Genomic DNA, 23137 nt, shown 5'->3' with positions numbered 1-23137 from the left:
AAATCATCGATAAAATTTCTACGGGAGAATCTCTCTATAAAATTTTCATTCCAAGGTACATCACCACCAAAGGATAGGACTTGGCTCCAGGGCAATAGTGTGATGGTCAATGATGGATCAAATATCTATTTGAAATTCAAAATTAACTGTTAGATTCATTTCGTCATCTTTTTTGATAAAAAAATTTTTATAAAACAAAATTAATCAATCCCAAGATTAATCAATCTGAAATGCTACCATCTACCTCAACTTCACAACCTCCAACCAAATATGTTAATCACAATTTAAATAAAATTATATTTTTCCCCCTCTCTTCCCCAAATTAAATATAATTTATCATTTATATATATCAAGCATCCATATATTCCACGGTACAATATTTTTAAAACATAATTAAAAAAGCAAAATATAAATTTCAAAAGATACAAATATTTTAAAATTTATTATTTTTTAATAATTCAAATATTTAATTTTTATCATCAAATTAATTTTAAAAATAATAAATTTAATTTCATAAAAAAAATTTTCGATCATCAAAATAAATTTTAAAATATAAATATCCACACCTGATGGCCCAACACCACAACCTTTCCGTTTACTTTCGCACTGTGATCCGAGGAGCTTAAAAAAAAATCAAATAAGTTGTATTTCAAAATGAAGTAGGAACGAAAATCATCTAATTTCATAATTCATGGATGAAATTAGAACAACTAAATTAAAAAAATTAAATAAAATAAATTTAGAAATCCCTTATAGGGGCGGTGAATTGAGATTTGTTAAAGTTCAGGAGGCAAATTGAAAAACCTTATCCCTCTCTCTCGCTTCTTCCTGCCCACTCAACTCGCTCGCCGTCTCAAAACTTGTGGCTTTTGGAGAATGTTGCAGCACGCCGCTGCTCCAGTTCCTCCGCCTTTCAGGTTCAGACCGTCGACGAAGCAATTAGACCCGGTTCAGCTTCCGGCTCCCAAGATACGAACCCACCTCGCCGCCGCCGCCGGCTCCTCATCATCATCCTCCTCTTCCCTGCCCGTCGCCGCTAGCTCCTTCCAAGACGCCACGCTGCTCTCCCTCCTCCGCCAGCGTAAGACCGACGAGGCATACCAGGTGTACTCCAGCAGCCCCGTCCTCCCCGGCCCCACCTGCCTCAGCCGGCTACTCGCCCAGCTCTCGTACCAGAACACCCCCGCCGCCCTCGCCCGCGCCCGCGAGCTCGTCCGCCGCCTACGCGACGAGGGCAAGCTCCACTGCCTCGACGCCAACTCCCTCGGCCTCCTCGCAGTCTCCGCCGCCCGGTCCGGCTCCACAGCCTACGCCCTTGCCCTCCTCCGCACCATGCTCCGCTCCGGATACCTTCCCCACGTCAAGGCCTGGAGCGCCGTCGTCAGCCGCCTCTCCGCCTCCGAGGATGGGCCCGCCGAGGCCCTCCGCCTCTTCGACTCCGTCCTCCGCCGCCTGCGCCGCGTCCCCGCCATCGCCGCCGCCGACGCCCGCCCCGACGCTGCCGCCTTCAACGCCGCCCTCAACGCCTGCGCCAACCTAGGCGACGTCCGCAGGTTCGCTCACCTGTTCAACGAAATGCCGCAGTACCAAGTCGCCCCCGACGTGCTCACCCACAACGTCCTCATCAAGATGTGCGCCAGGGCGGGGCGCAAGGACCTCCTCGTCTTCGCTCTCCGGCGCATCATCGCCGCCGACCTCGTCCCCTGCATCACCACCCTGCACTCCCTCGTGGCCGCCTACGTGGGCTTCGACGACCTGGAAACCGCTGAGAAGTTAGTACGAGCAATGAGGGACGGCCGGCGAGACCTCTGCTCCATCCTCATGCACTCGCCAGCACACGACTCCTCCATCGGCCGACGCGACGAGGAAGCTGACGCCCTCCTCGAAAAGCTAGTGATGTACCACCATTCGACTGAGGAAGAAGGCGACCAGCCGCTGCTGCCAAAGACCTACAAGCCCGACACCAGAATGTACACGACATTGATGAAGGGATACATGAAAGAAGGCCGAGTGGAGGACGTAGTGCGCATGATCCGAGCAATGCAGCAGGAAGAAGACCCTGCGAGCCATCCCGACCATGTCACCTACACCACCGTCATCACCGCGCTCATCAAAGCCGGCGAAATGGACCGCGCCCGGAGTGTTCTCGCGGAGATGGCGCGCGCAGGAGTGCCTGCTAACCTAGTCACCTACAATGTGCTCCTCAAAGGCTACTGCCAGCAGCTGCAGCTCGACAAGGCAAAGGAGCTCATTGGCGAGATCTCAGAGCAAGCGGGGATCGAGCCCAACGTCGTCTCCTACAACATCTTGATCGACGGGTGCATACTCATCGACGACAGTGCTGGAGCTTTGGCCTACTTCAATGAGATGCGCGAGCGGGGGATCGCCCCGTCAAAGGTCAGCTACACCACTCTGATGAAAGCTTTTGCTCTGTCCGGCCAGCCGAAGCTTGCTCACAAGGTGTTCGACGAAATGGAGAAGGACCCGAGGGTGAAGCTGGACAGGGTAGCCTACAACATGTTAACTGAAGGATATTGCAGACTGGGGCTGTTAGAAGAAGGTAAGAAAATTGTAGAGAAGATGAGGCAGAATGGCTTCGAACCTGATGTGGCAACCTATGGAAGCCTTGCCAATGGGATAGCACTGGCAAGAAAGCCAGGGGAGGCCCTGCTGCTGTGGAATGAGGTGAAGGAGAGGTGTGCCTCATTGCCGCCGCTTCGGCCCGACGAAGGATTGCTCGATGCCTTGGCTGATGTTTGTGTCAGGGCGGCCTTCTTCAAGAAGGCACTGGAGATTGTAGCTTGCATGGAGGAGAATGGCATATCCCCAAACAAGACCAAGTACAAGAGGATCTATGTGGAGATGCATTCAAGGATGTTTACGAGTAAGCACGCATCGCAGGCGAGGCAGGACCGGAGGAGAGGGAGGAAGAGGGCGGCCGAGGCTTTCAAGTTCTGGCTTGGACTTCCCAACTCCTACTATGGCAGTGAGTGGAGGCTTGAGCCAGCTATCGACGAGGATGAATAGGGAGTCCTCTAGTTGCTCTGCTCATGTGCAGGCTTGAACAGTGTTCAAGATTACTCACCTGAAAGGTTTAGCTGTTGAACAAACATATGAAAGGGAAAAATGATTATTAGATAGAGAACCAGCAATCCATACGATAGATGTTGATTCAGTACATTCATATACATATGAATCATTATAGCTGAATGCATTGAAAGTTCATCAAAGGAAGTCACCTGGCAAAAGGGCCAATATTCAGTATTCAAGCATGAATCTTGCTGTATGTTGTGTTTATAAGCTGAAATGGCATTAGAAATAAGAAGGGGAAAAAAAGTGAGTTTTGTACTTCCTGCTCACATCCAATTAGCTCATGATTATCATTCTGTTATCTTCAGCAACTTTGCTGGCGTGAGGAATGCAAGAACCTTAAAACAAAGATTAACTTGTTGGGCTTTATTGTGCCTAGAGACCTTTAACGTCTAAAACTGCATTTGTGATCTAAGCTTCTAACTAACTCAACCATGAGAAAATCTGATATTTGTGTTGACATGATGGTACTTGATGTCAAGGTGATGCTATGGGTGTGAATGGTCATTAACCTTGCGTGAACTATGGTTTGAACAGTAGAAAGCAACTATGATGCACAATAACACCAATCTCAGACTCATCAGGAATCACCTAAATACGACCTATTAACAGCTCGACGTTTGTTTAGTTTCAGAGGTATCTACACTTGATATGAGCTAGATTGATAAACTGAATAAGAGATCAAAGGGAGACCGAGACATTTTCTGAGAAACACAAGTGGAAATAACATCACTTCCCACAATGCTCATGATCTGCACTACATAAACCAACAATTTGATCTAAAGATACCGAATTCTTCACCTCTTAAGACAAGAATACCTCTCTTTTGGCTAAGATCAAGTTTCATAAGATAGACAAATATACAAGCATGAGAATCAATACTCGTACCTGGTACATCTTCAGTCCTCTTTTAAACTGATACCCTAACTCAAAACTGATTTTTCAGCCAAGCTAGATATCTCCTGACATAAGAATATATAAAGGATATCATGTCCATGAAAAGATAAGAAACCAGAACCAATTGAATTTTATGTTACGGCTGCTGAAATTGAAGAAGAATCTTTTTGTTGTAACTCAGATTGTTTGTCAAGGGCACTCAGAAATCCATTATTCCTTTCTGGCTCACCTCCTGCCACTGTGCAAAATCAACAAAATTACCATCAACAATTTAGTTATCGTACAGGATCTTTCACGTCTCAACCACATCCTGCAACCATGTGGAAATACTGGGAAATGAAATGTATACCTGATGACAAATGAAGATATATAGCATTGATGTTTTCGAAACAAACTTAGCATACTGATATGCAGGAGCAGCAGGTACCTCTTTGCATTTTGATGAAATTTGTGTATCATGGCAATAAACTTAACCAAATAGCAAAGAATACAATACACATGGCCTAATTTTGATGATCGATAACTCAAGAATATGATAGAGTTGAGTAACATTATATCACAACTGACAATGCATTCTTCAAATGCAAAACTGAGCAAGTCAAATTTATATATTAGTCTTTGCAATAGGCAATCTAAAGTTATAAATATAGATGACTGCATGAATTCAACATGTGTTATAATGACAATGTCTAGGATATAAATGGAAAAATAATCGTTATGACTACAACATAATGTCAAACTAGTTGTACAATAATGTCAAACTAGTTGTACGATGAATGAATGTGTTAAAGATTACGAAGGTTTCATATAATCCGATGCAAACTGCAGTTCACTTGTTTGAGAATTCTTACTTAAGGAATAATCTGTTTATGTTTCTGAGTTGTTGGAGGACAAAGAACTCAGAGAAGATCTGAGTGACTCTGGCCCTTCTGCTGCAATTCTCTTGCATAGTGCATCACAATTGCTTATTACCTGTGTAAGCCTGCCTTTTAGTTCACCAACATCTACCTGTAATTGATTCACTGCAATATTGACCGAAATGTCAAAAAAAATCATTTAGTTGCTTCAAAAGGCAAAAAGTATGTAGTCAGATGGCAACAGTGACCATCTTTCCCATAGCTGTGAAAATGGAAAATACTAAACGCTTGAGAATCTAATTCCATTAAAAAAATGGTGCAATAAGATACTAGAAAGTGGAGAAAGTAACCTTCAGCCAGACTATTAGCAGTTGATCTCATGTTGGAAACTGAATAATTGAATTGCTGAAGAAGCTTACTTGCCAAAGCTTTGGCAGTATCGATCTTGTTCTCGATCTCTTACTGCAACATTTGATAGTCAAACTCAAAACATTAATATACTCCATTGTGTACTAACTTTAATCATTATCATTTGCAAGGGTATGTTTATGCCATTATACTTGTAACATTTAAACCATACAGTATCTCTACTTTTAGTCATTACATAGTGCCAAAAAATAGAACAATAAGAAAAATCATGGTAATCAAGGAAACATATAGGGTTGGTAATAGGAGATATTATGGTAATGGAAGAAAAATGTAGGAGTCAACTACTACTCAATGCACTAAATGGTACCAAATTAGTGTCGTCAATTATTTTCAAATTGAAAATACCAAAATATATAACAAAAGGGAACCTAGAATTAGCTTTTTTGTGATTTGTTCTATCATAGCCAAATTACAACAGACCAAAAAATTCTGCCAACAGTTTCAATTAGCTCAGACCATGATCGAGTAAAGTTGGCTGGAATAGACTGAACTGAAAGAATTTCAATTGGACTGAAATCATGTTTGAGTCAACTCAGTTGAGCTACAAGGAGCTTGGCTGATGCAGGCCTGGATCTGTCAAAATGGATGGAATTCTGAGCGAGTCAGCTTTGGAGAAGTTTTAGCTACCTAGGCTCACCCTGCATCTCTTAAAGGTAGCTGTAGCAATTCACCTGTCACTCCCCTAACAACATTGCGCCTGGCCCCCTTCATAGGCCTTAGAGTAAGCGCCCATTCAAAGCTACATGGTTGGAGTCTGGTAATGAGATCCACAGATGTCATATCAACTACCATACATTGTTTTCTCACATAACAAATTGCTCTATTGCAATTACAGATGAAACGACCTCTATACTTCAGTACTTCTCCATAATCCATTGAAGTTAATTCAAACTAAAAATGTAATATCTTGTTCATACAGAAAGCTATGTTAGCAACAATGCATTTACTATCCATTTATCAGATTGAACTAATAGTAATTTCCAAGAGTCTGGATGAAATGCTAGTATAGTACAATGAAGGACTAGATAAATTGTCAAATAGGTAGTGTAAGAACGCTATTTAATAATTAAAGAAGTTAGAATAAACAGAATAGTACCTGCTTCTTACTGATTTTACAAGCCTTCTCTTCCTGCCACTTGCGGTACACAGAGAAGAGCTCCGACAGAACCTTCAGATTCAGAGTGCCTAATATGAAGAGACCAGCTAAGCATCCAACAATAACAATGGCAAACATTGACTGAGAAAGATTAAAATTACTCATATCTAAATACAATACAGGTACACATTTTACAATGTCTGAACAATTTTAGAAAATGTAAATTAAATGATAAACAAGATCTCTTGATTGAAAATTTGTTAGGGGCCGTTCAAAAACCCTTCAAGGGCAACTACACAATCTAATCAAAGCAGTAATCTTTCTCGGACTGTGAATGAACAATTGTGATGGAAAACTATATCCAACCTTAATGGAGGAAAGAATCATGACCACCATACCGAGGACGATGAGGAGGGTTTCCTAACAAGAATATCTGATAAGCCGGATTCCGTTGGAGGCGGCGAGTTCAGAAGCGGTGGCGCCTGCAACAATCGACATCGACAAGAATATGAATCAAATTGAGTATTCCAAATAAATAACAACAAGAAAAGGGGATGGAAGAGCAGTCCTACGATCTTGAGGGACCAGACGCACTCCAGAAGGGGATCTACGGCCTCGTTCCTCTCGGAAACGGTGGTGATTTCATCGATCTGCTGCCAACGTGAGAAAGGGAACATTGAAACAAAATCAAGGAGATAAATCCACAGATCGAATCGACGATAAAGGGACTTAGGGTTCCGAATCGGAATAACCTGGCGTTGCGGCTGCAGCTGTTTGGAAAGGAGGGGCACGGAGGCGACCATGGGAGTCCCTGTTATTTGCCGGCGGCAGAGAAACAGCACAAAGGCCACCTGTTACTCGCCGGCGACGGTGGACTGGTGGCTACAACAAACACCGGAAACGCGGTCGATCGATCGTACTCCGGCGACCGCCCTTCGCAAGCATGTGCGTCACACGTGACTGAAATCCACATTTAAAATGAATGCGGACTTAACCTGGACTTTTGATGGCGGGTAATTATTTGGCAGAAAATCAGGAAGAGGCCTTTTTTTTTTCTAAAGGACCCCTTTATTAAAATTTATTAAAATAATACCTTATCTATAATTTAATACCTATGTTTCGAATTTATACAATAGATGCTACCTTACATGAAATCCAAATATTTGAATTATCAAAAAAATTATAATATTTAAAATAATTTTAATTAAAATGATTAAAGTTCTAGATATTTAACTCTAACGATTTGATTAATTTTAAAGATGATTGAATATATAGTTTTCCATCAACACTTTGATAAATCAAAAAATATAATAAGATCCGAATAAACATACTAACATCATAAATTTTTTAAATTTCAAAAATATAATATACTGTGAATAAAATTTAAACTCTTATTATTAATTAAAAAGTGTGTCTCACCTTCTACTCTTATACCATAATCTCAGGAGCTAAAATGATTAAAGTTAATAGTGCAAGTTTGATTAAATATGTGTCAACGTAAATGTGGAGTATAAAAGAATATTTTAAATATTAAATTGTGAGTAAGATATTTTTGTTAAACTTGTTATTTTGATAATTATGGATATATATAATTAAGGGCGTTTTTCATTTTCTATCCAAGGATGTGGTTATTATTATTGGATTTTTTTAAGAAAAAAAATCAAAATTATATTTTAATATATTTCTATCTTAAAAATACTTTTATTCTAATATTATTATAAAATATACTACGTAGCTACATATGGAGTAAAATTATTATAACTTTATCAAAATTATTATATATGAAATATTACTATATCAAAATATTTTTTTATTAATTTGATCAAAATTATTTAAATATATCAAAAAAATTAATTTGATCAAAATAAGATAAATATTGTTATAATAATTATTAGTCACTAAAATATTATAACAGATAATTTTTGAATAGTATTTATAATGTAGCTAGAATGTTACAACTTTAAAGTAGATGATTTTTGGATTAAAAAGTACCCTTTTATTTTTCCCAATTTTCTTAACATAACCTTAATGTTTCATTAATATAAAATACTCACAAGTTTTCTATTTCTATTAACAAATTGCTTTGTAATTATTTAGATAATATAACAAAGGAAACTAAAAATTTTAAAAATATTTCGATATTAATAAAAATACTACATATTAAAAGAAAGTTAACTCTATTTCTTTTTTAATGGCAAAGAAAAGTAGTAATAAATAATAAAACTAAAAACTAAAAACTATCTAAAGAAAATAGGATTTCTAAAACAATCATATAAACTTGAGAGATGTGGATCGTTCAATTATTAGGAACGATATCTTTAACAAAATCCAATACAATTTTAGATCTTATTGCAAAAATAGTGAGGCTATTTTGAGTACATTAGTGGTTAGTGGTAGAGGCTGGGAGAGGGCTTTTTTGGATAAAGAAAAAAAATAGATGCCTTTTTGCACGAATGGAAACTCTGGGGGGCTTTATGCTTAATGCCCAATTCTTTTTCCTTTTTTTTTTTTTTTTTTTGCCATTTTTGAAAGGGGGAAATCCAACCGCGATGGGAAACCGCATCTAACGTGTCGCCAGCTCTCCTTCTTCTCCGCGAGTTCGCACCCTCGTCTGGCTCTCGCGAGGTCCTTCAAATATGTCCCTCTCCTCCGCCCACGTCCGCTCCTCCTTCGAGGCTCCGGACGGAACCGCCGCTCCCTTCCTAAACCAGGGACTCTGGCCTCTCCGCCGGTTCCTCCCCCTCCTCGGCGCTTCCATCGAAATTCAGCATTTTTCAATCATCATCTACAAAACGAGGGCGGCAATCTCTTTCGCCCAGATCTTGTTTCGATCCCTCGTTCGGAAAGATTGAAACTTGGAAGCCTTTGGGGTTGATCGGAAAGATTGTTTAAGATCGCCGCTCCGCCACGGTTCCTCCGCCTCCTCGTTCCTTCCATCAAAATCTAATTTTTTTTTCTCATTCTCCTCTTTCGATCCTCTTCGAGCCTGCAATTTGCTTCGGTTGTTGGACAGTTTGGAGCTTGGGAGCTTTTGATGCGACTCTGGATGCTCGCCTGGGGCATGCCACCTGTTTGACGGAATGCCGGTGTCGGTGTTTGCTATGTGATTCGAGGTACGATCGAAGGGAAATCCGAGCGGTTTTCTGAATCATGAGCTGCTTACCTTGTTTCCAATCTGACTCCAACGACGAACCAGCTGAAGCAGCAACTGGAGGTGGTGCGCCTGGTGAGTTTTTTGTTTTTCTGTTTAGTATCTGGCGCATTTCCTTCGCTCATGCAATTTAGATGAAAAATGGGCAAAATAAAAAAAGGCGCCCCTAATTATTGTTTTTGTCAAAAGGCACCTTTCAACATTATTGTAGCAGTTATTGTGTAGCTCGTTTTTCTTTTTAGTTCAACTTTGTATTGTTTATAGGCTACTTGTATATACATAAAAAAAAACTCTTTCTCAACTTGAAATTGCTCAAACTTGATCAAATTACTTTAACATAATCCAAATCACTTTATAACTGTTGTAGCAGCTATTTAATAGTTGTTACAATGTTGTAGCAGCCATTAGATAGCTCCTACAATAATTTTATAGTGATTTTGGCTACGTTGAAGCAATTTTGATCAAGTTTAAGCAATTTTAACCAATTTGGTAAAAAGTTTTTTTTTTATATAAAAGTGCTCTATATGTAATATTTTTGATCAACTTGAACCGATTTATTTTAACACGTCGTAGTATGTATAAGAGCGCTAGAATAAGGTATTTTCAAATGAAAAATATATTGGGGCGTTGTTTTGACTTTTTAAAAACAAGAGGCGCTCTTTTGATTTTTGCGCATGAAAAATTGATCGATTGCTATCTTATAATGCAGTCACATTTTATTTCCATACTTTTGATGTATTCACTGAGTCAATTTGGTTGGATTCATTTTCCAAAGCTTTTGGATAGCAACTGTGTTTCGATTCGTCCTCTTTTCGATTCATCCTCTTTTTTCCAAGGGCTTCACAATTAATAGCTCAACCCACTTCATATGACTTGCTATGTGTTGCTATTCATGGTGCTATAGTTTTCAAAAATGGCTTAGTCAAAGGCTCGAAAATGAACACATGCACTTACTATGGCTTCCTCCTCAATCTTATTGTGCCATTGAATTCTATAACAAATCATGTTTGGGTCAGCTTCTTATCGCATGATTGAATTCTATGTAAGACTATGTTGTACTAGTAGTATCTATGTCTTTTTTCAATCACCTTTGTTACATTTGATTGGATTAGGATTGTTAGTCTTGTGCTCCAATCATCTTAATGTGTTTTCTCTCACTTTTATTGTTTATTTGGATTCAAACATGTTATTTGTGAGTTGTAAAACTTTTTCTTTATTTCTCCTTCAAACCCTCACATAGCTATTTCAACTTTCTTGTATCCATGTTAGATTTTACGAATGATATTTTAGACTTGGTGCTTAAAGATTCAATTGCTATAGCTAACTTGAGGAGATAACAATTCTCTAGTCGCTTAAAATGCCATATGAATAGGGTTTACATTGAGGACATAATAATTGCTATAGCTAACTTGAGGGGATAACAATTCTCTAATCTATAACAAATCATGTTTAGGTCAGCTTCGTATCGCATGATTGAATTCTATGTAAGACTATGTTGTACTAGTAGTATCTATGTCTTTTCGGTCACCTTCATTACATTTGATTGAATTAGGATTATTAGTCTTGTTAACGTGTTTTCTCTCATTTTTATCATTTATTTGGATTCAAACATATTGATTGCGCGGAGCTGTAAAACTTTCACTTTATTTCTCCTACAAGCCCTCACTTAGCTATTTCACTTTCTTGTTTCTATGTTAGATTTTATGAATGCTACTTTAGACTTGGTGCTTAAAGATTCAATTGCTATACCTATTATTTATGCGGCATAAGACTAGTATAGCTAACTCAAGGCGATAACAATTCTCTAGTCGCTTAAAATGTCACGTGAGTAGGGTTTACACCAATGACATATCTTATCTTCCAACGACCAACTTAACTAACTTATAGTTAGTAAATTGACATTGCAGAAAATGAAACTAACTCTAATGAAGCAAATGATGCTGGCAATGGCAATAATGTCGCAAAGACATTCACGTTTCGCGAGCTAGCCACGGCGACAAAGAATTTCCGCCCTGATTGTCTCTTGGGTGAAGGAGGTTTTGGCCGAGTGTACAAAGGTTCCCTGGAGAGCTCTGGGCAGGTAAAACGTTTAAGTCCATTTGTATAGTTGATATTGATTTCTAACATGTACTTTTTGGTTAGACCGTGGCTATTAAGCAACTCGACAGGAATTCTTTAAACAAAGACTTCCTGGTCGAAGTCCAAAAGTTGTGTCTTCTTCATCATCAGAATCTCACCAACTTGATTGGATATTGTGCCGATGGCGATCAACGACTTTTAGTCTACGAGTTTGTCCCTTTGGGCTCGCTAGAAACCCATTTGCTAGGTAAACATAGAAACTTCTTATACATGTTTGTTTGTTCTTTTAGCATACGATACACTGTATGTATCAACGATAAGTAGTCTTGTTTTGGTGAGCAGATCTTCCACCTGATCGAAAACCACTCAGCTGGCATGCTAGGATAAAAATAGCTTATGGTACCGCACAGGGTCTGGAATACTTGCACGAAAAAGCGAAACCGCCGGTTATCTATCGAGATCTCAAGTCCACCAACATTCTGCTTGATGAAGATTTCACCCCAAAACTTTCTGATTTCGGGCTTGCAAGATTGGGTCAGATGGGCGAGCTGATGGGTTCATACGGTCACAGTGCACCCGAATATTCGAGTTCCGGTCAACTAACTGTCAAGTCGGATGTGTACAGTTTCGGTGTACTTATTCTCGAACTGATCACAGGGAGGAGAGTCATGGACACCACTAAGCCAACACATGAACAAAATCTAGTCTCTTGGGTATGTATCCATTGAGCTTATGTGGTTGGCCTATGAACGCTAAGGTTTCACTACTTGTTGTTGCAGGCAATGCCCATGTTCCGGGACCAAAAGCGATACCCCGAGCTGATCGATCCACTTCTCGACGGAGATTTTAATCTAAAGGAACTGAATCAACTCGTTGCGGTTGCGGCAATGTGCCTTCAAGACGAATCGACCGTTAGACCGTTGATGACCGATGTAGTAATGACATTAAGCTTCCTTAACGCGGGGCCTAGTCCTACATCTTTATAACCCATCGCCGCCGCCCGAAGATTATTGATGTTCCTAATGGATTCATGTTTTTTTCTTCCCTCCTAGCGAGAGATTCTCTTCTATGTTGCCAAATGAATTGGCAACTAAATGAGTGAGATATGAGGCTTTGAAAAGATGAACTTTTTTGTTTACTTATAAAATACATAATATTTATTTATTTTTTTAAAAAAACAAGAGAAAAGAATATTTGTTATAATTCTTTGTGAAACATATATATATATTTTGTATTATAATTCCTAACTTGTAACTTGTAGATTAAAATAAATATGAAATTCGTTGTCATTGCTTTTTATTCATGGAGAGTGATTAATAAGAACAATGAGTCACTATCTCTAATAAATGCTTGGTTTTAGCAAATGCCAAAATTTGTCCATTCCTTTGAATTAAAAACATTGAGTGCTCAACTTGTGCTATTTAAGTTCAAAATTTGTCCCAATTCATCATTTTATTTAAACAATAATAAGTGCACATTTTTTCAAAAAATATCAAATAATTAATGAGTTTTATTTTGTTTGATCGCTTTTGTGGAATCACCTCTTTTAATTTAATTGGAAATTGTCAAAGGGCAATCCATTTTCATTTATTGTCATAAGGGTTCACTATCCCACGTCAGAACATTTTACTTCTGAATTATTCTTATTTTAGCAATTATTGATACTATTATTTCAATTCTTATCAATATAAATAAATTATATTACAATAATTATAAATTATAACTGTTAGAATATAAGCATTTCATCTTTGATCAATGATCAATATTATATTATAATAGTATTTTGATTTTGATCAACATTAATAATATTATGATATAGTTATTACAATTTATAACTTTTATAATATAAGCATTTCATCTCTAATCAACATTTGTTAACATTATATTATAGTAGCTATGAAACTGCTATAACATAGATAATTTATTTTTTTTATCAATATTAATTAATATTATATTATAATAGTAGTTATGATTTCATAATTAATATAATTGCAACATAAAAAATAAGGATAATTTTGAAAAGTAAAAACATATAGGTGAGACGAGATATTCTATAAAAAAAGTGCTTCATTGACTATTTGAATAAAAAACAGCACTCTTTTGATTTTTACTTAATTATTAATTTATATTTATTAAGTAAATCGGGAAGCGCCAATACGGCTGCCAATTTTGTATCCAGATGCCCAGCATCCATTTCAAGTTAAGTGTTCCCCATTTGGAAGAAAATTCCTACAAATACGCCGTGCTTCAGCAAAAGCATTATTATAGATATTTACTACACGGATCTGAATTATTTCTATTTTAGCAGCCATAGGTTGAGGATATCTTAAACACTATTATATTATATTAAAATATATTTTACCAATTTCTCAAAAATATTTAAATTTCATTAAAATCACTTTAAATTTATCAAAATTATTTTAAAATAGTTATAACATCTACTAATTAAGTAAGAGTATTAATTGTTAAAAGTTATAATAGTTAATCGTAAATGTCATTAAAAATAAAAAAAAATAATAATATTATAACAACTATAGAGTAGCTGCTACATGTTATAACAGTTAATCATAGTTGTTATAATAACATTAAAAGTAAAGATATTTTGAGGATAAAATCTTTAGTGGAGTGTCTTTTGACCTTTTTTTTTTTTTTTTTAAGAATGCCTTTTGAAGTTTTGCAAAATTTGAGGTGGCCTTTTTTTCCCAAAAAAAATTATTTTTCATTAAAAGAGCTCATTTTTTTCATTGTTATTATAGCAATTTTGGTAAAATAATGTAAAATAAATTTATTGTGGCTTTTAATTTTTGCCCCTACATTTTTAAGAACTATATATATTTAATATATTTTTATTTTTTAAAAAATGTATAACTCATAATAATTTCCATCAAAATAGAGTCTACCTAGCTAGTTAATCATTTAATTGGCTAATCATGCTTTTTTTATATAATTAGGATAAACAAAGATTTAATATTTGATTTGAGATTACTTGTCTTCTTAAATTTCTAATGAAATATTTTTTTAATATGTTATTTTTTAGGAAAATATTATATTTTAATTTTAATGAAAATACCCCACTTGTTTTCATTATAGTAAAATAATATCTCATTCTATTTTTAAAAAATATTTTCTTTATTTTAACAGTTGAATCAATTTTTATTAAAACGACTAAAATATTTAAATCCGTACGATAAAAAAGATAATTTTTTTAAAAAAAGAAGAAAATCTTCCGCTCCGTCTCAATAATTGAACCGGCCCCACGGTGTCCCTTTTGATGTCGAGGAGGTATGGGCGCTGGGGGCCCACCAATCCCTTGCTTTATATTTATCTAAAAATATCTAAAAAGTTCATCGGATGACATGGCACCGCGGCCGCGCGCGCTGGTGCACTTTTCGTCGTACGTCATGCCGACGTCACAGATCCTATCTAATTTCAATTTCATCAAATCAATAATTCTCATAGTTATTTATGATTAATAAGATTTTTGTTTATAATCTTGATATCTCGATTTTTAAAATCAATTAATTTTAAAAGTATCCATTCAATTTTATGAAAGTTTTTTTTTGGATCATTAAGATAAATCAAAAAGTACGAGTGACTTATCTTCCCACATAATAAGAAAAAGATGAAATTACTGTGAATTTTTACAATCCAAATTAAATTTGATTGGTAAATATTTAAAATTATCATGTCAAAATGAATTTTAATTGATAAATAATTATAATTACCGATTAAAAAGTTTTACTGATCAAAATTAAATTTTAACTAATAACGTATAATTTTGTACTAACTAAAATTAAAAATGAGATTACATAATATTTTTATTGATAGTTAATTTCATTTTTTTCCCATAGCAGCAGTCAGTGTTCTAAAATTATATTTTTATTAAAAAAATTAATCCATAATTATCATAATTTATAGTTATTTTATGAATATTTATTACCAACAACATAAAATATCGGAGATCAACTTGTTTGCAAACAATTATTTGCCAATTAATAATTTTAGGAATATAAAATTTTATTAATTATAATATTTTTATGATCATGTAATTATTATTCAAATAAACAATTTAACATGATTTAATTACTTAATAATTTTGATTATATTAAAATAGTTTGAGCCATAATAAACTATTTTTAAATATCTTTTAGGTTTTTAAATGTATATAAGTTGCACTTTATATTTATTCAATAAATGAATAAGAAGCAAGATCATTATCTATCTTTAAAATTAATTGAGCGAAGGTTGGAAATTGAATTGTCAAAAAAAACCTTTTAATATTGAATAAAAATAAAAAGAAAATACTTTTAATATTGAATAAAAATTTTTAATTAGAATTGTCAAAGGACACATCTTTTTATTTACTATCAAAATAACACTCTATCCTATGTTAGTATATTTTACTTTTTAAAATTTTATTTTTTATATTGTTTTAGTAGCTACGAGTTTATAACTGCTTCAACTTCGATCAACACAAATAAATTATATTATAGTAGCTATAATTTATAGCTACTACAATATAATTATTTAAATTTCTAATCAATACTGATCAATATTATATTATAGTAATACTTCGACTCTAATCAATAATTAATAATATTATATTATAATAACTACAATTTATGACTCTTATAATATAGATGTTTTATCTCTAGTTAACATTGATCAACACAAATCAATATTATATTATAATAGCAACCAATCATAACCATTATAGATAATTTATATTTTATCACTCAATATTATATTATAATAATTATGATATTATAATTATATAATTATAATAGTTATAATTCATAATTACATTATAATTATAAAGATCTTAACTACTATTATAAAAAAATAAGGATGATTTTGAAAAGTAAAAAAATAGAGATTAAATGAGACGTCTTTTTATAATAAATAAAAAAATATTCATCCGATAATTCTACTTTTAATTTTTATCCAAACGTTATAAAAACGCCTTTTTAATTTTTTTTAATTTTTAATATTTTATGTGGGTCATTAATAAATGCTAAAAGTGTGTATATATTCATACCTTGTCTGAGATCTCATATCACGTGCTTCACTTTTTTATATTATCATGTAAAAGATTCACCTTGTTAGTTGGTCTCATTCATTTCCAAGAAATTTGATGCCTTGTTCGCAGATTTCCAATAATTTTTTAATCATATAACAGTTTTTGCTGTTGTTTAATTGATTTTATATATGATTTTTTTAAAAAAAAACTATGTGAGCTTTTTAATACGAAAATAAAAACTTTATAATATTTAATTTTCAAATGTGAAATCTAAAATTTTATTAAGCAATATGATAGAATGATGAAATGTATAATGATAAAACAATCATACTTTTAATATTTATGATATAATGATAAAATATTTTATAGATTAATTAAGTATTTATGATTGGAATTCTAACTATAATATATTGTATGATATTTTTTTTAAAGAGATGAAAAATTTATGATTTTGATTGTTAGATGAGAAATCACTTGTACTTTTGAATTTATTCGGAATAAAAAAACCACCGCCTTCACATTAATTGAGCCCAAAACTTAAATATTTTAATTATATATATATATATATATATATATATAAATGAGTTGTTCATAATAAAAAAATTAAAGATATGCATATATTTTTGTCTACATAAAAGATAAGAATACAGTGTAAATATAAAAAAATTATTTTAAAAATATTAAAATTGTACTTTTATTTTTTTTAATATAACACTATTATAGTAATTTTGAATAAACTATAACACCATAAAATAATTTTGATTATAATTATTTTAAATATTTTTTTAATTATTAATTAAAACTATTATAATAATCTCTAAACAAGAATAAAGAGTATTTTGAGAGGAAACATAGGATGAAATAAATTTTTAAATATTTTTCAAAATGAAAATTCATTTAACGATAATAAAAATAAACACACAAAATGCCTTTGCACGCAACACAACCCTGAACTTAATTTCAAGTTTAAGTGATTTCTTTGATAAGTAAATTGTTTTTTAAAAAATAATATTTTATTATATAACTTAACTTTTAGAAGGTTTAATCAAACATGAATGGTCATAAAACTTATCTTTCAGACACATTGACAAGTAATTAATATTAGAAAATGACGTCGTTGGATGGGACGATAAGGTTGGACGAGCTCGTTGTAGTTTAATTTTTACACAGAGTATTTTATATATTGACATTTGTATTTATTATTTTGATGATGGATAAAAATCGAGTTAATCTTTGAATTTAATCAGTTCGAAAATAAAAATTATATATCCTGATAAAAGATATTTAAAAGTGACATTTATTATTAATATTTAAATATATATTTATTATTATTAATTAATGTTTAAGATCACTTAAAAAATATATATTCTTTTTCAAAGATATTTATGATCCGGTTAAACAACACGTGCCTTCTCGAAGAGACTCCATTGGTCCTGTTTATCTGTTTCCTGTCTGGGCCAGACTGCTTCGTCGCGCAGCTCTTTTCTCATCACACTTCACACCGTCTGCTTGCGGCGTGAGCCGCACGTGACTTCGCGGGTGTTCCATCCGGCGCGGTCGATGGGCTTCGTGTATAAAGCGCCAACTGCGTGCTGCTACCGCCTCCGTTCGCCTCCGGCCTCGAGGGCTCTCTACGGACGCCGATCAACGCGAAGGTTCTCCCCTCGTCGGAGATTGTTGGAGCTGGAGGTTTGGCACTTGGTACGGAGATGGCGGAGGCGAAGGACGCGGCGGGGCGGCGGGTTTCGTGCGAGTACTGCAGCGAGGCGGTGGCCGTGCTTTTCTGCCGAGCGGACTCGGCACGGCTCTGCGTGGCGTGCGACCGCCTGGTGCACGTCGCGAACGCCCTGTCGCAGAAGCACGTGCGCTCTCTGATCTGCGACAACTGCGGGGCGAGGCCCGCCGGCTCTTGGTGCGCCGCCGACGGAATCGCCCTCTGCGTGGACTGCGATTGGGATTCCCGTGGAGGAGGTGGGGATGGAGGAGGCGCAGCGAGCCATCTCCACTCGGTGGTCCAGATCGAGGGGTTTTCCGGATGCCCTTCTGCCGTCGAACTCGCCGCTTTATGGGGATTCGATGTTGCCGCCAAGCATCCGGTTCGTTCACCTCCCCGACCTCTAAACCCGCCTCCGGATCAGTTGCTCTTCGATTGGTCGTCTTTGGATCCAGTTCCAGGAGCCGATCTGGAGTTCAAGGACCTCTACGTGCCGCGTGCCCCCAAATTCCAGGGCGTTGGAGTTAAGCGGCAGCGGAACTCCCACAATATGCATCAGCTGCAGCAGCAGCTGATAGAGATTGCCAGGACGGACCTGGCTGCCGCGGCGGCGGGCGGTCTCAGCCCGAGCTCGCCGTGTCGGACTGCTGCAAGCAGCTTCCAGGATCACCACGAGTCGCAGCCAATGCCATTCACCTCCCTGCTCATGCTTGCACCGTCCGAGCTGAAGGGGAAAGATCTGCTGTGGGACTGCGAACCACCGGACCATCCCGTTCAGGTTAATTTCTTCATCTTTGCCCTCTCGAATTCGAATATTACCTTTAATTTTCTTTATTTTAGTTGAATTAAATTTGCTTTTTTCCCCTCCAAAACTAGTATTATTAATCTCGATCATATAAAGTAACACTTCCTCAAACAATAATTTCTGAATTATGAGAGCAATTTCCAGAGATGGAAGTGTCGCATCAATGCTCCTTTGAGCATTGTGGTTTTCATGTCATTATAGACTAGTCAAAGATTACTTTGTAGATTTTACAGTCCAAGATATTAGTCAACATAAACAAAATCAATTAGTCTGAATAGTATTAGATGGCTTCTGTGGAACTCAATCAATAAAAGGATAAGATTCTTGTAGTCGATTCCTATTAGTTGGCACAAACACAACTTATTGATGACGAAGACAGGTCAAAGCCCCTAAATTCATCAGATGTTTACACTCAGATCTGAATAGTTGGGCCAAACCTAACCTTCTTCTACAATTTGAACTGTTTAGAACCTTAGATCCAAAAGTATAAAATATAGGACCCACTTGTACTACCTAACAATTGAAATTTGCAATATGCATTTCTTTTCGCCTGAAAATAAAGTAGTTTGAACTTGTTTCAATCCGAGATTCTATGTGATTGATGAGGATTTTGAAGCAATTTTACTCGTGTAGCATTTAATTGAATTTGTCTTTAGATACCAAATGTAAATTTTTTTTATCTCTGATTGTAAATTGTAAATGATTCTCAAAAGTTTATTTGTGTTGGCATAAGCATAGAAACATCACTGGTTTGATGCAGTACTAGCACAATGGAATCACAAATAGTACCTGATAAAATCAAAGATAAGCTAATCATGAACATATGATCCAGTCAGCTAGCTTTGTGGTTCTTTGGCCTGGTGTTTCAGTTTTCACTGGTTTTTACACCAAAATGGGTTTTTAGCTTCATCCGGTGTCAGGTCATGCATGGTCACTGGACCAGTTCTTGATCTTCTTGTCCTGTCACTTTAGAACTGGACTGAATATGACGAAGTTGTTTAATTCATTACCCATACAGTTCAATTGCTGATTCTTTGGACCATTATAAGAGAAAACTATAATTTAGGACTGTTCTAAGTTGCATCGTCTACAGCTAGTAAAATCCCATCGAAGATTCTGTAGTATTTATCGATGAAACACTACGGTGACATTGCAGAGCATAAGTGGAAACTTGTTACTTGATCTGGTTAATCCACACTGTGGAAGTTTTATCGTTTTCATATGGGAAAGTACATTACGAAGCTGAACTACATGGGGGCTATGAAGAAACAATCACTTTGTTCTTTCATATATGCGCAATATAATCTTTTATGAATAGCTCAATAGTTCTTTAATTTTGTTATGCTCTGAAATTAAATGTGTCACTCCAATTAGCATCCATGATGTTCCAATTTGTTTAAATAATATGGATCTTCAAAGTTTCTTCTACGATGATTTGTTTGTCGCTTGATCTGTTTTTCTATAGTTTTTCCCCTTACAAATTTTCAACTCTGTTTGCATAGTCTCAGATATGGGATTTTAACCTTGGAAGGTCAAGAGACCAGAAGGAATCTAGTGCACTTGAATTGGCATACGGAACGAACAATGAGGGTTTCATGATCAAGAGTTTCGATGATCTTCTTGAGGAAAATGCATTCACTATGAAAATATTGGATGACATAGGCGACCCAAGTTGTCCTTCCTCAAATGATGACTTCTTATCATCTAATGCCCACCACATACAGTCTCATAATGTGAGTAAGCTTGCTGTCTATTCTCTTTTTTTTTTTTTGTATACTTTCTTAAACAATAAGACCATATATTCTTCATTTATGTTCATCCAGAATCCACCAGTTAATCGAGTCAAATCAACCAAAAATGAGTTGATCAAACTAGTCAAGTCAATCAGTCAAATTAGTTTTGTTGGGCGGGCTGGACATCTAGTCTGGTTTGTCAAAGAGAGAAAGCAAACAAGCTGGATGCACTAATTGTGTCTTGGGGAAAGAGTGGTCAGACTTAGCCAACCGATTAGTTGAGTCGTGGGATTGAGTTGGTGTGATAGATTGAGCAAGTTGAATGAATCTGTTGCACCGAGTGGTGGGGTAGTCAGGCTAAATGAGCCAGTCAGATTGAGACTTGCTCGATTTGAACATACTCGATCTTTATTTCTATTATCTTGTTTCAGCAGAACATAGCAGCCAAATGGAATCAGAATTCGATCTACTCTGCAGCTAAAGGGCCAGAATCTGCAGTAAACATGTCGGCCTTAATGATCACTTCATCGCAAGATCATGGCGGCACCAAACAAGCTTCCTTCGGAGAACTGCCGTTCAGAATCAACATGATCAAAGAAACAGAGAAGCTGGACAGCGAGCTATTGGCCCAAAACAGAGGCAACGCCGTGATACGCTACAGGGAGAAGAAGAAAACTCGCAGGCATGCATCTAAAATCTCCACATCTATACACAACTTCGTAAATTTTTATTCCTGTTTCTCACAGATCAATCTATGTGTTGTGCACAGATATGATAAACAGATCCGATACGAGTCTAGAAAGGTAAGAGCCGACACGAGGAAGAGAGTGAAGGGTCGATTTGTGAAGTCCACAGGGGATCAATAGACGTTCCAAACAGATTCAAATGGAGATCAAATCACAAATTATTTCAGGTAAATCAGGCTTTCGTATGGAAGGTCAGTTTACTTGGGAGGAAGGTAAATGTGTTGGCTTAGGAGAACAATATATACATCTTTTGGATATATCTTCTACATCTCCCAAAAGTGACATCGGACTGGTTCATTAGTTTAAATGTTTAAGATTGAGCATTTTTCAGATTCCTTAGCCTTATCCTTCTTCCCTTACCCCTTGGTTTGACTGGACAAGTGCATGGCAAAATGAATTTGACAAACAAACACTGTTGGATTGACCTTGTCGGATGGGTAACCTACTTCGAGATTTGTCGACTCTTGGGGCAACCCATGATGCCTAAAAAGTTTATCTTTAATGGCTAATTTGTTCAGGAAGTTGAATCCTAGCAGTCTATGTCAGATGAAATTCATAAATATTTTCACAATGATACGATATTGTCCACTTTAGGTCTACACCCTTATGATTTTGTTTTTGGATTTTATTCAAAAGGTCTCGTACCAATGAGATATTTTTTATCTTATAACTCAAGGATCTTTTTCATGTATTTTCAATGTGGAACTTTAACAAAGGATCACTGAGAGCTCCTCCTTAACGGTCCTAACGGATCCTTTATTGGTACAGATCCCAATGGATCCACCCTCTTAATGGTCCCAATGGACCCCTTACTAGGAGCTCCCACCACATGAACCAGCTTTTATACCATTGTTAGATCTAGATGGAATCCATATATATCTTTACAACGGTACGATATTGTCCATTTTGGGTCCACGTCCTCATGATTTTGTTTTTGGACTTTATTCAAAAGGTCTCGTACCGATAAGATATTTTCAATCTTATAATTTAAGGATCTTTTTTATGTATTTTCAATGTGAAACTTTGATTATATTCTAACCATATCAGTACATAAAAAGTTGGTATCTAAGCTGACACATAATATCAATGGTCTCAACTGGCAGTCATCACTAGATAATGTGTGAGCATCCTTTTTATGGCATCCACAGTTTGTGTTTCTCCATTTTCTCCCCACAAAGGATAGTTATATTACTGATAAAGGTAACTAATTCGAATTGTAAAAATAGTCTCTTATAAAATACAAAATAAAATTATAGATCTAATATAGTTTGATTATTCTTCAAGATCCACCCTAGAGGAAATTTCGTGCATCAAGTTGTCCTTTAATGATTTTAAAAGATTGAGCATTTTTCACCAGGTGAATTTGGCTAAACTACAACTGAGGTGGAAAAAATATATGCTAGCCTCGTGGGTGCGAGTGAGGTTGCCTGCAGCTGTGAAATCGCTTGCGGTCCACTTGCGATCGCAAATGTGAAATTGCGAGGTTGGTATAGTTGGAGAGATTTGGCACGGGCTTTTGA

At 36.0% G+C, this 23137-nt stretch overlaps 3 protein-coding genes and 1 pseudogene across 6 annotated transcripts; 3 read left to right on the top strand and 1 right to left on the bottom strand.

The window, feature by feature from the left end:
• The first annotated feature begins 837 nt into the window (after positions 1 to 837).
• LOC141817293 (pentatricopeptide repeat-containing protein At3g09650, chloroplastic) lies at positions 838 to 3475 on the top strand. Its single transcript, XM_074704969.1, has one exon. It carries the CDS (start codon positions 877 to 879, stop codon positions 3025 to 3027), a length of 2151 nt encoding a protein of 716 aa, XP_074561070.1. The 5' UTR covers positions 838 to 876; the 3' UTR covers positions 3028 to 3475.
• A 1328-nt stretch (positions 3476 to 4803) lies between these two features.
• Positions 4804 to 7275, bottom strand: LOC141817301 (uncharacterized; annotated as a pseudogene).
• A 1665-nt stretch (positions 7276 to 8940) lies between these two features.
• LOC141817297 (putative serine/threonine-protein kinase PBL25) lies at positions 8941 to 12705 on the top strand. The gene is made up of 6 exons (XM_074704979.1): positions 8941 to 9279; positions 9383 to 9595; positions 11428 to 11600; positions 11663 to 11846; positions 11942 to 12312; positions 12379 to 12705. Exons 2-6 carry the CDS (start codon positions 9520 to 9522, stop codon positions 12583 to 12585), a joined length of 1011 nt encoding a protein of 336 aa, XP_074561080.1. The 5' UTR covers positions 8941 to 9279; positions 9383 to 9519; the 3' UTR covers positions 12586 to 12705.
• A 5532-nt stretch (positions 12706 to 18237) lies between these two features.
• LOC141817296 (zinc finger protein CONSTANS-LIKE 14-like) lies at positions 18238 to 21932 on the top strand. Of its 4 annotated transcripts, none has more exons than XM_074704978.1 (4): positions 18238 to 19111; positions 20647 to 20871; positions 21306 to 21553; positions 21641 to 21932. In XM_074704978.1, the coding sequence occupies exons 1-4, from the start codon at positions 18329 to 18331 to the stop codon at positions 21735 to 21737; spliced, it is 1353 nt and encodes a 450-aa protein (XP_074561079.1). In that variant the 5' UTR covers positions 18238 to 18328; the 3' UTR covers positions 21738 to 21932. The 4 variants fall into 4 exon arrangements, with proteins under 4 accessions (XP_074561079.1, XP_074561078.1, XP_074561077.1 ...); XM_074704977.1 differs by having other exon boundaries at positions 21303 to 21553; XM_074704976.1 differs by having other exon boundaries at positions 20641 to 20871.
• The last annotated feature ends 1205 nt before the right edge of the window (positions 21933 to 23137 follow it).

Source organism: Curcuma longa, unplaced genomic scaffold (genome assembly GCF_044706935.1).
Source record: "Curcuma longa cultivar G26 ecotype Majalengka, Jawa Barat unplaced genomic scaffold, ITB_CL_G26_1.1 contig_19982, whole genome shotgun sequence".
Lineage (NCBI taxonomy): Eukaryota > Viridiplantae > Streptophyta > Magnoliopsida > Zingiberales > Zingiberaceae > Curcuma > Curcuma longa.
Note: the sequence above shows the minus strand (reverse complement) of the source record. Positions and strands in the feature narration are given on the sequence as shown.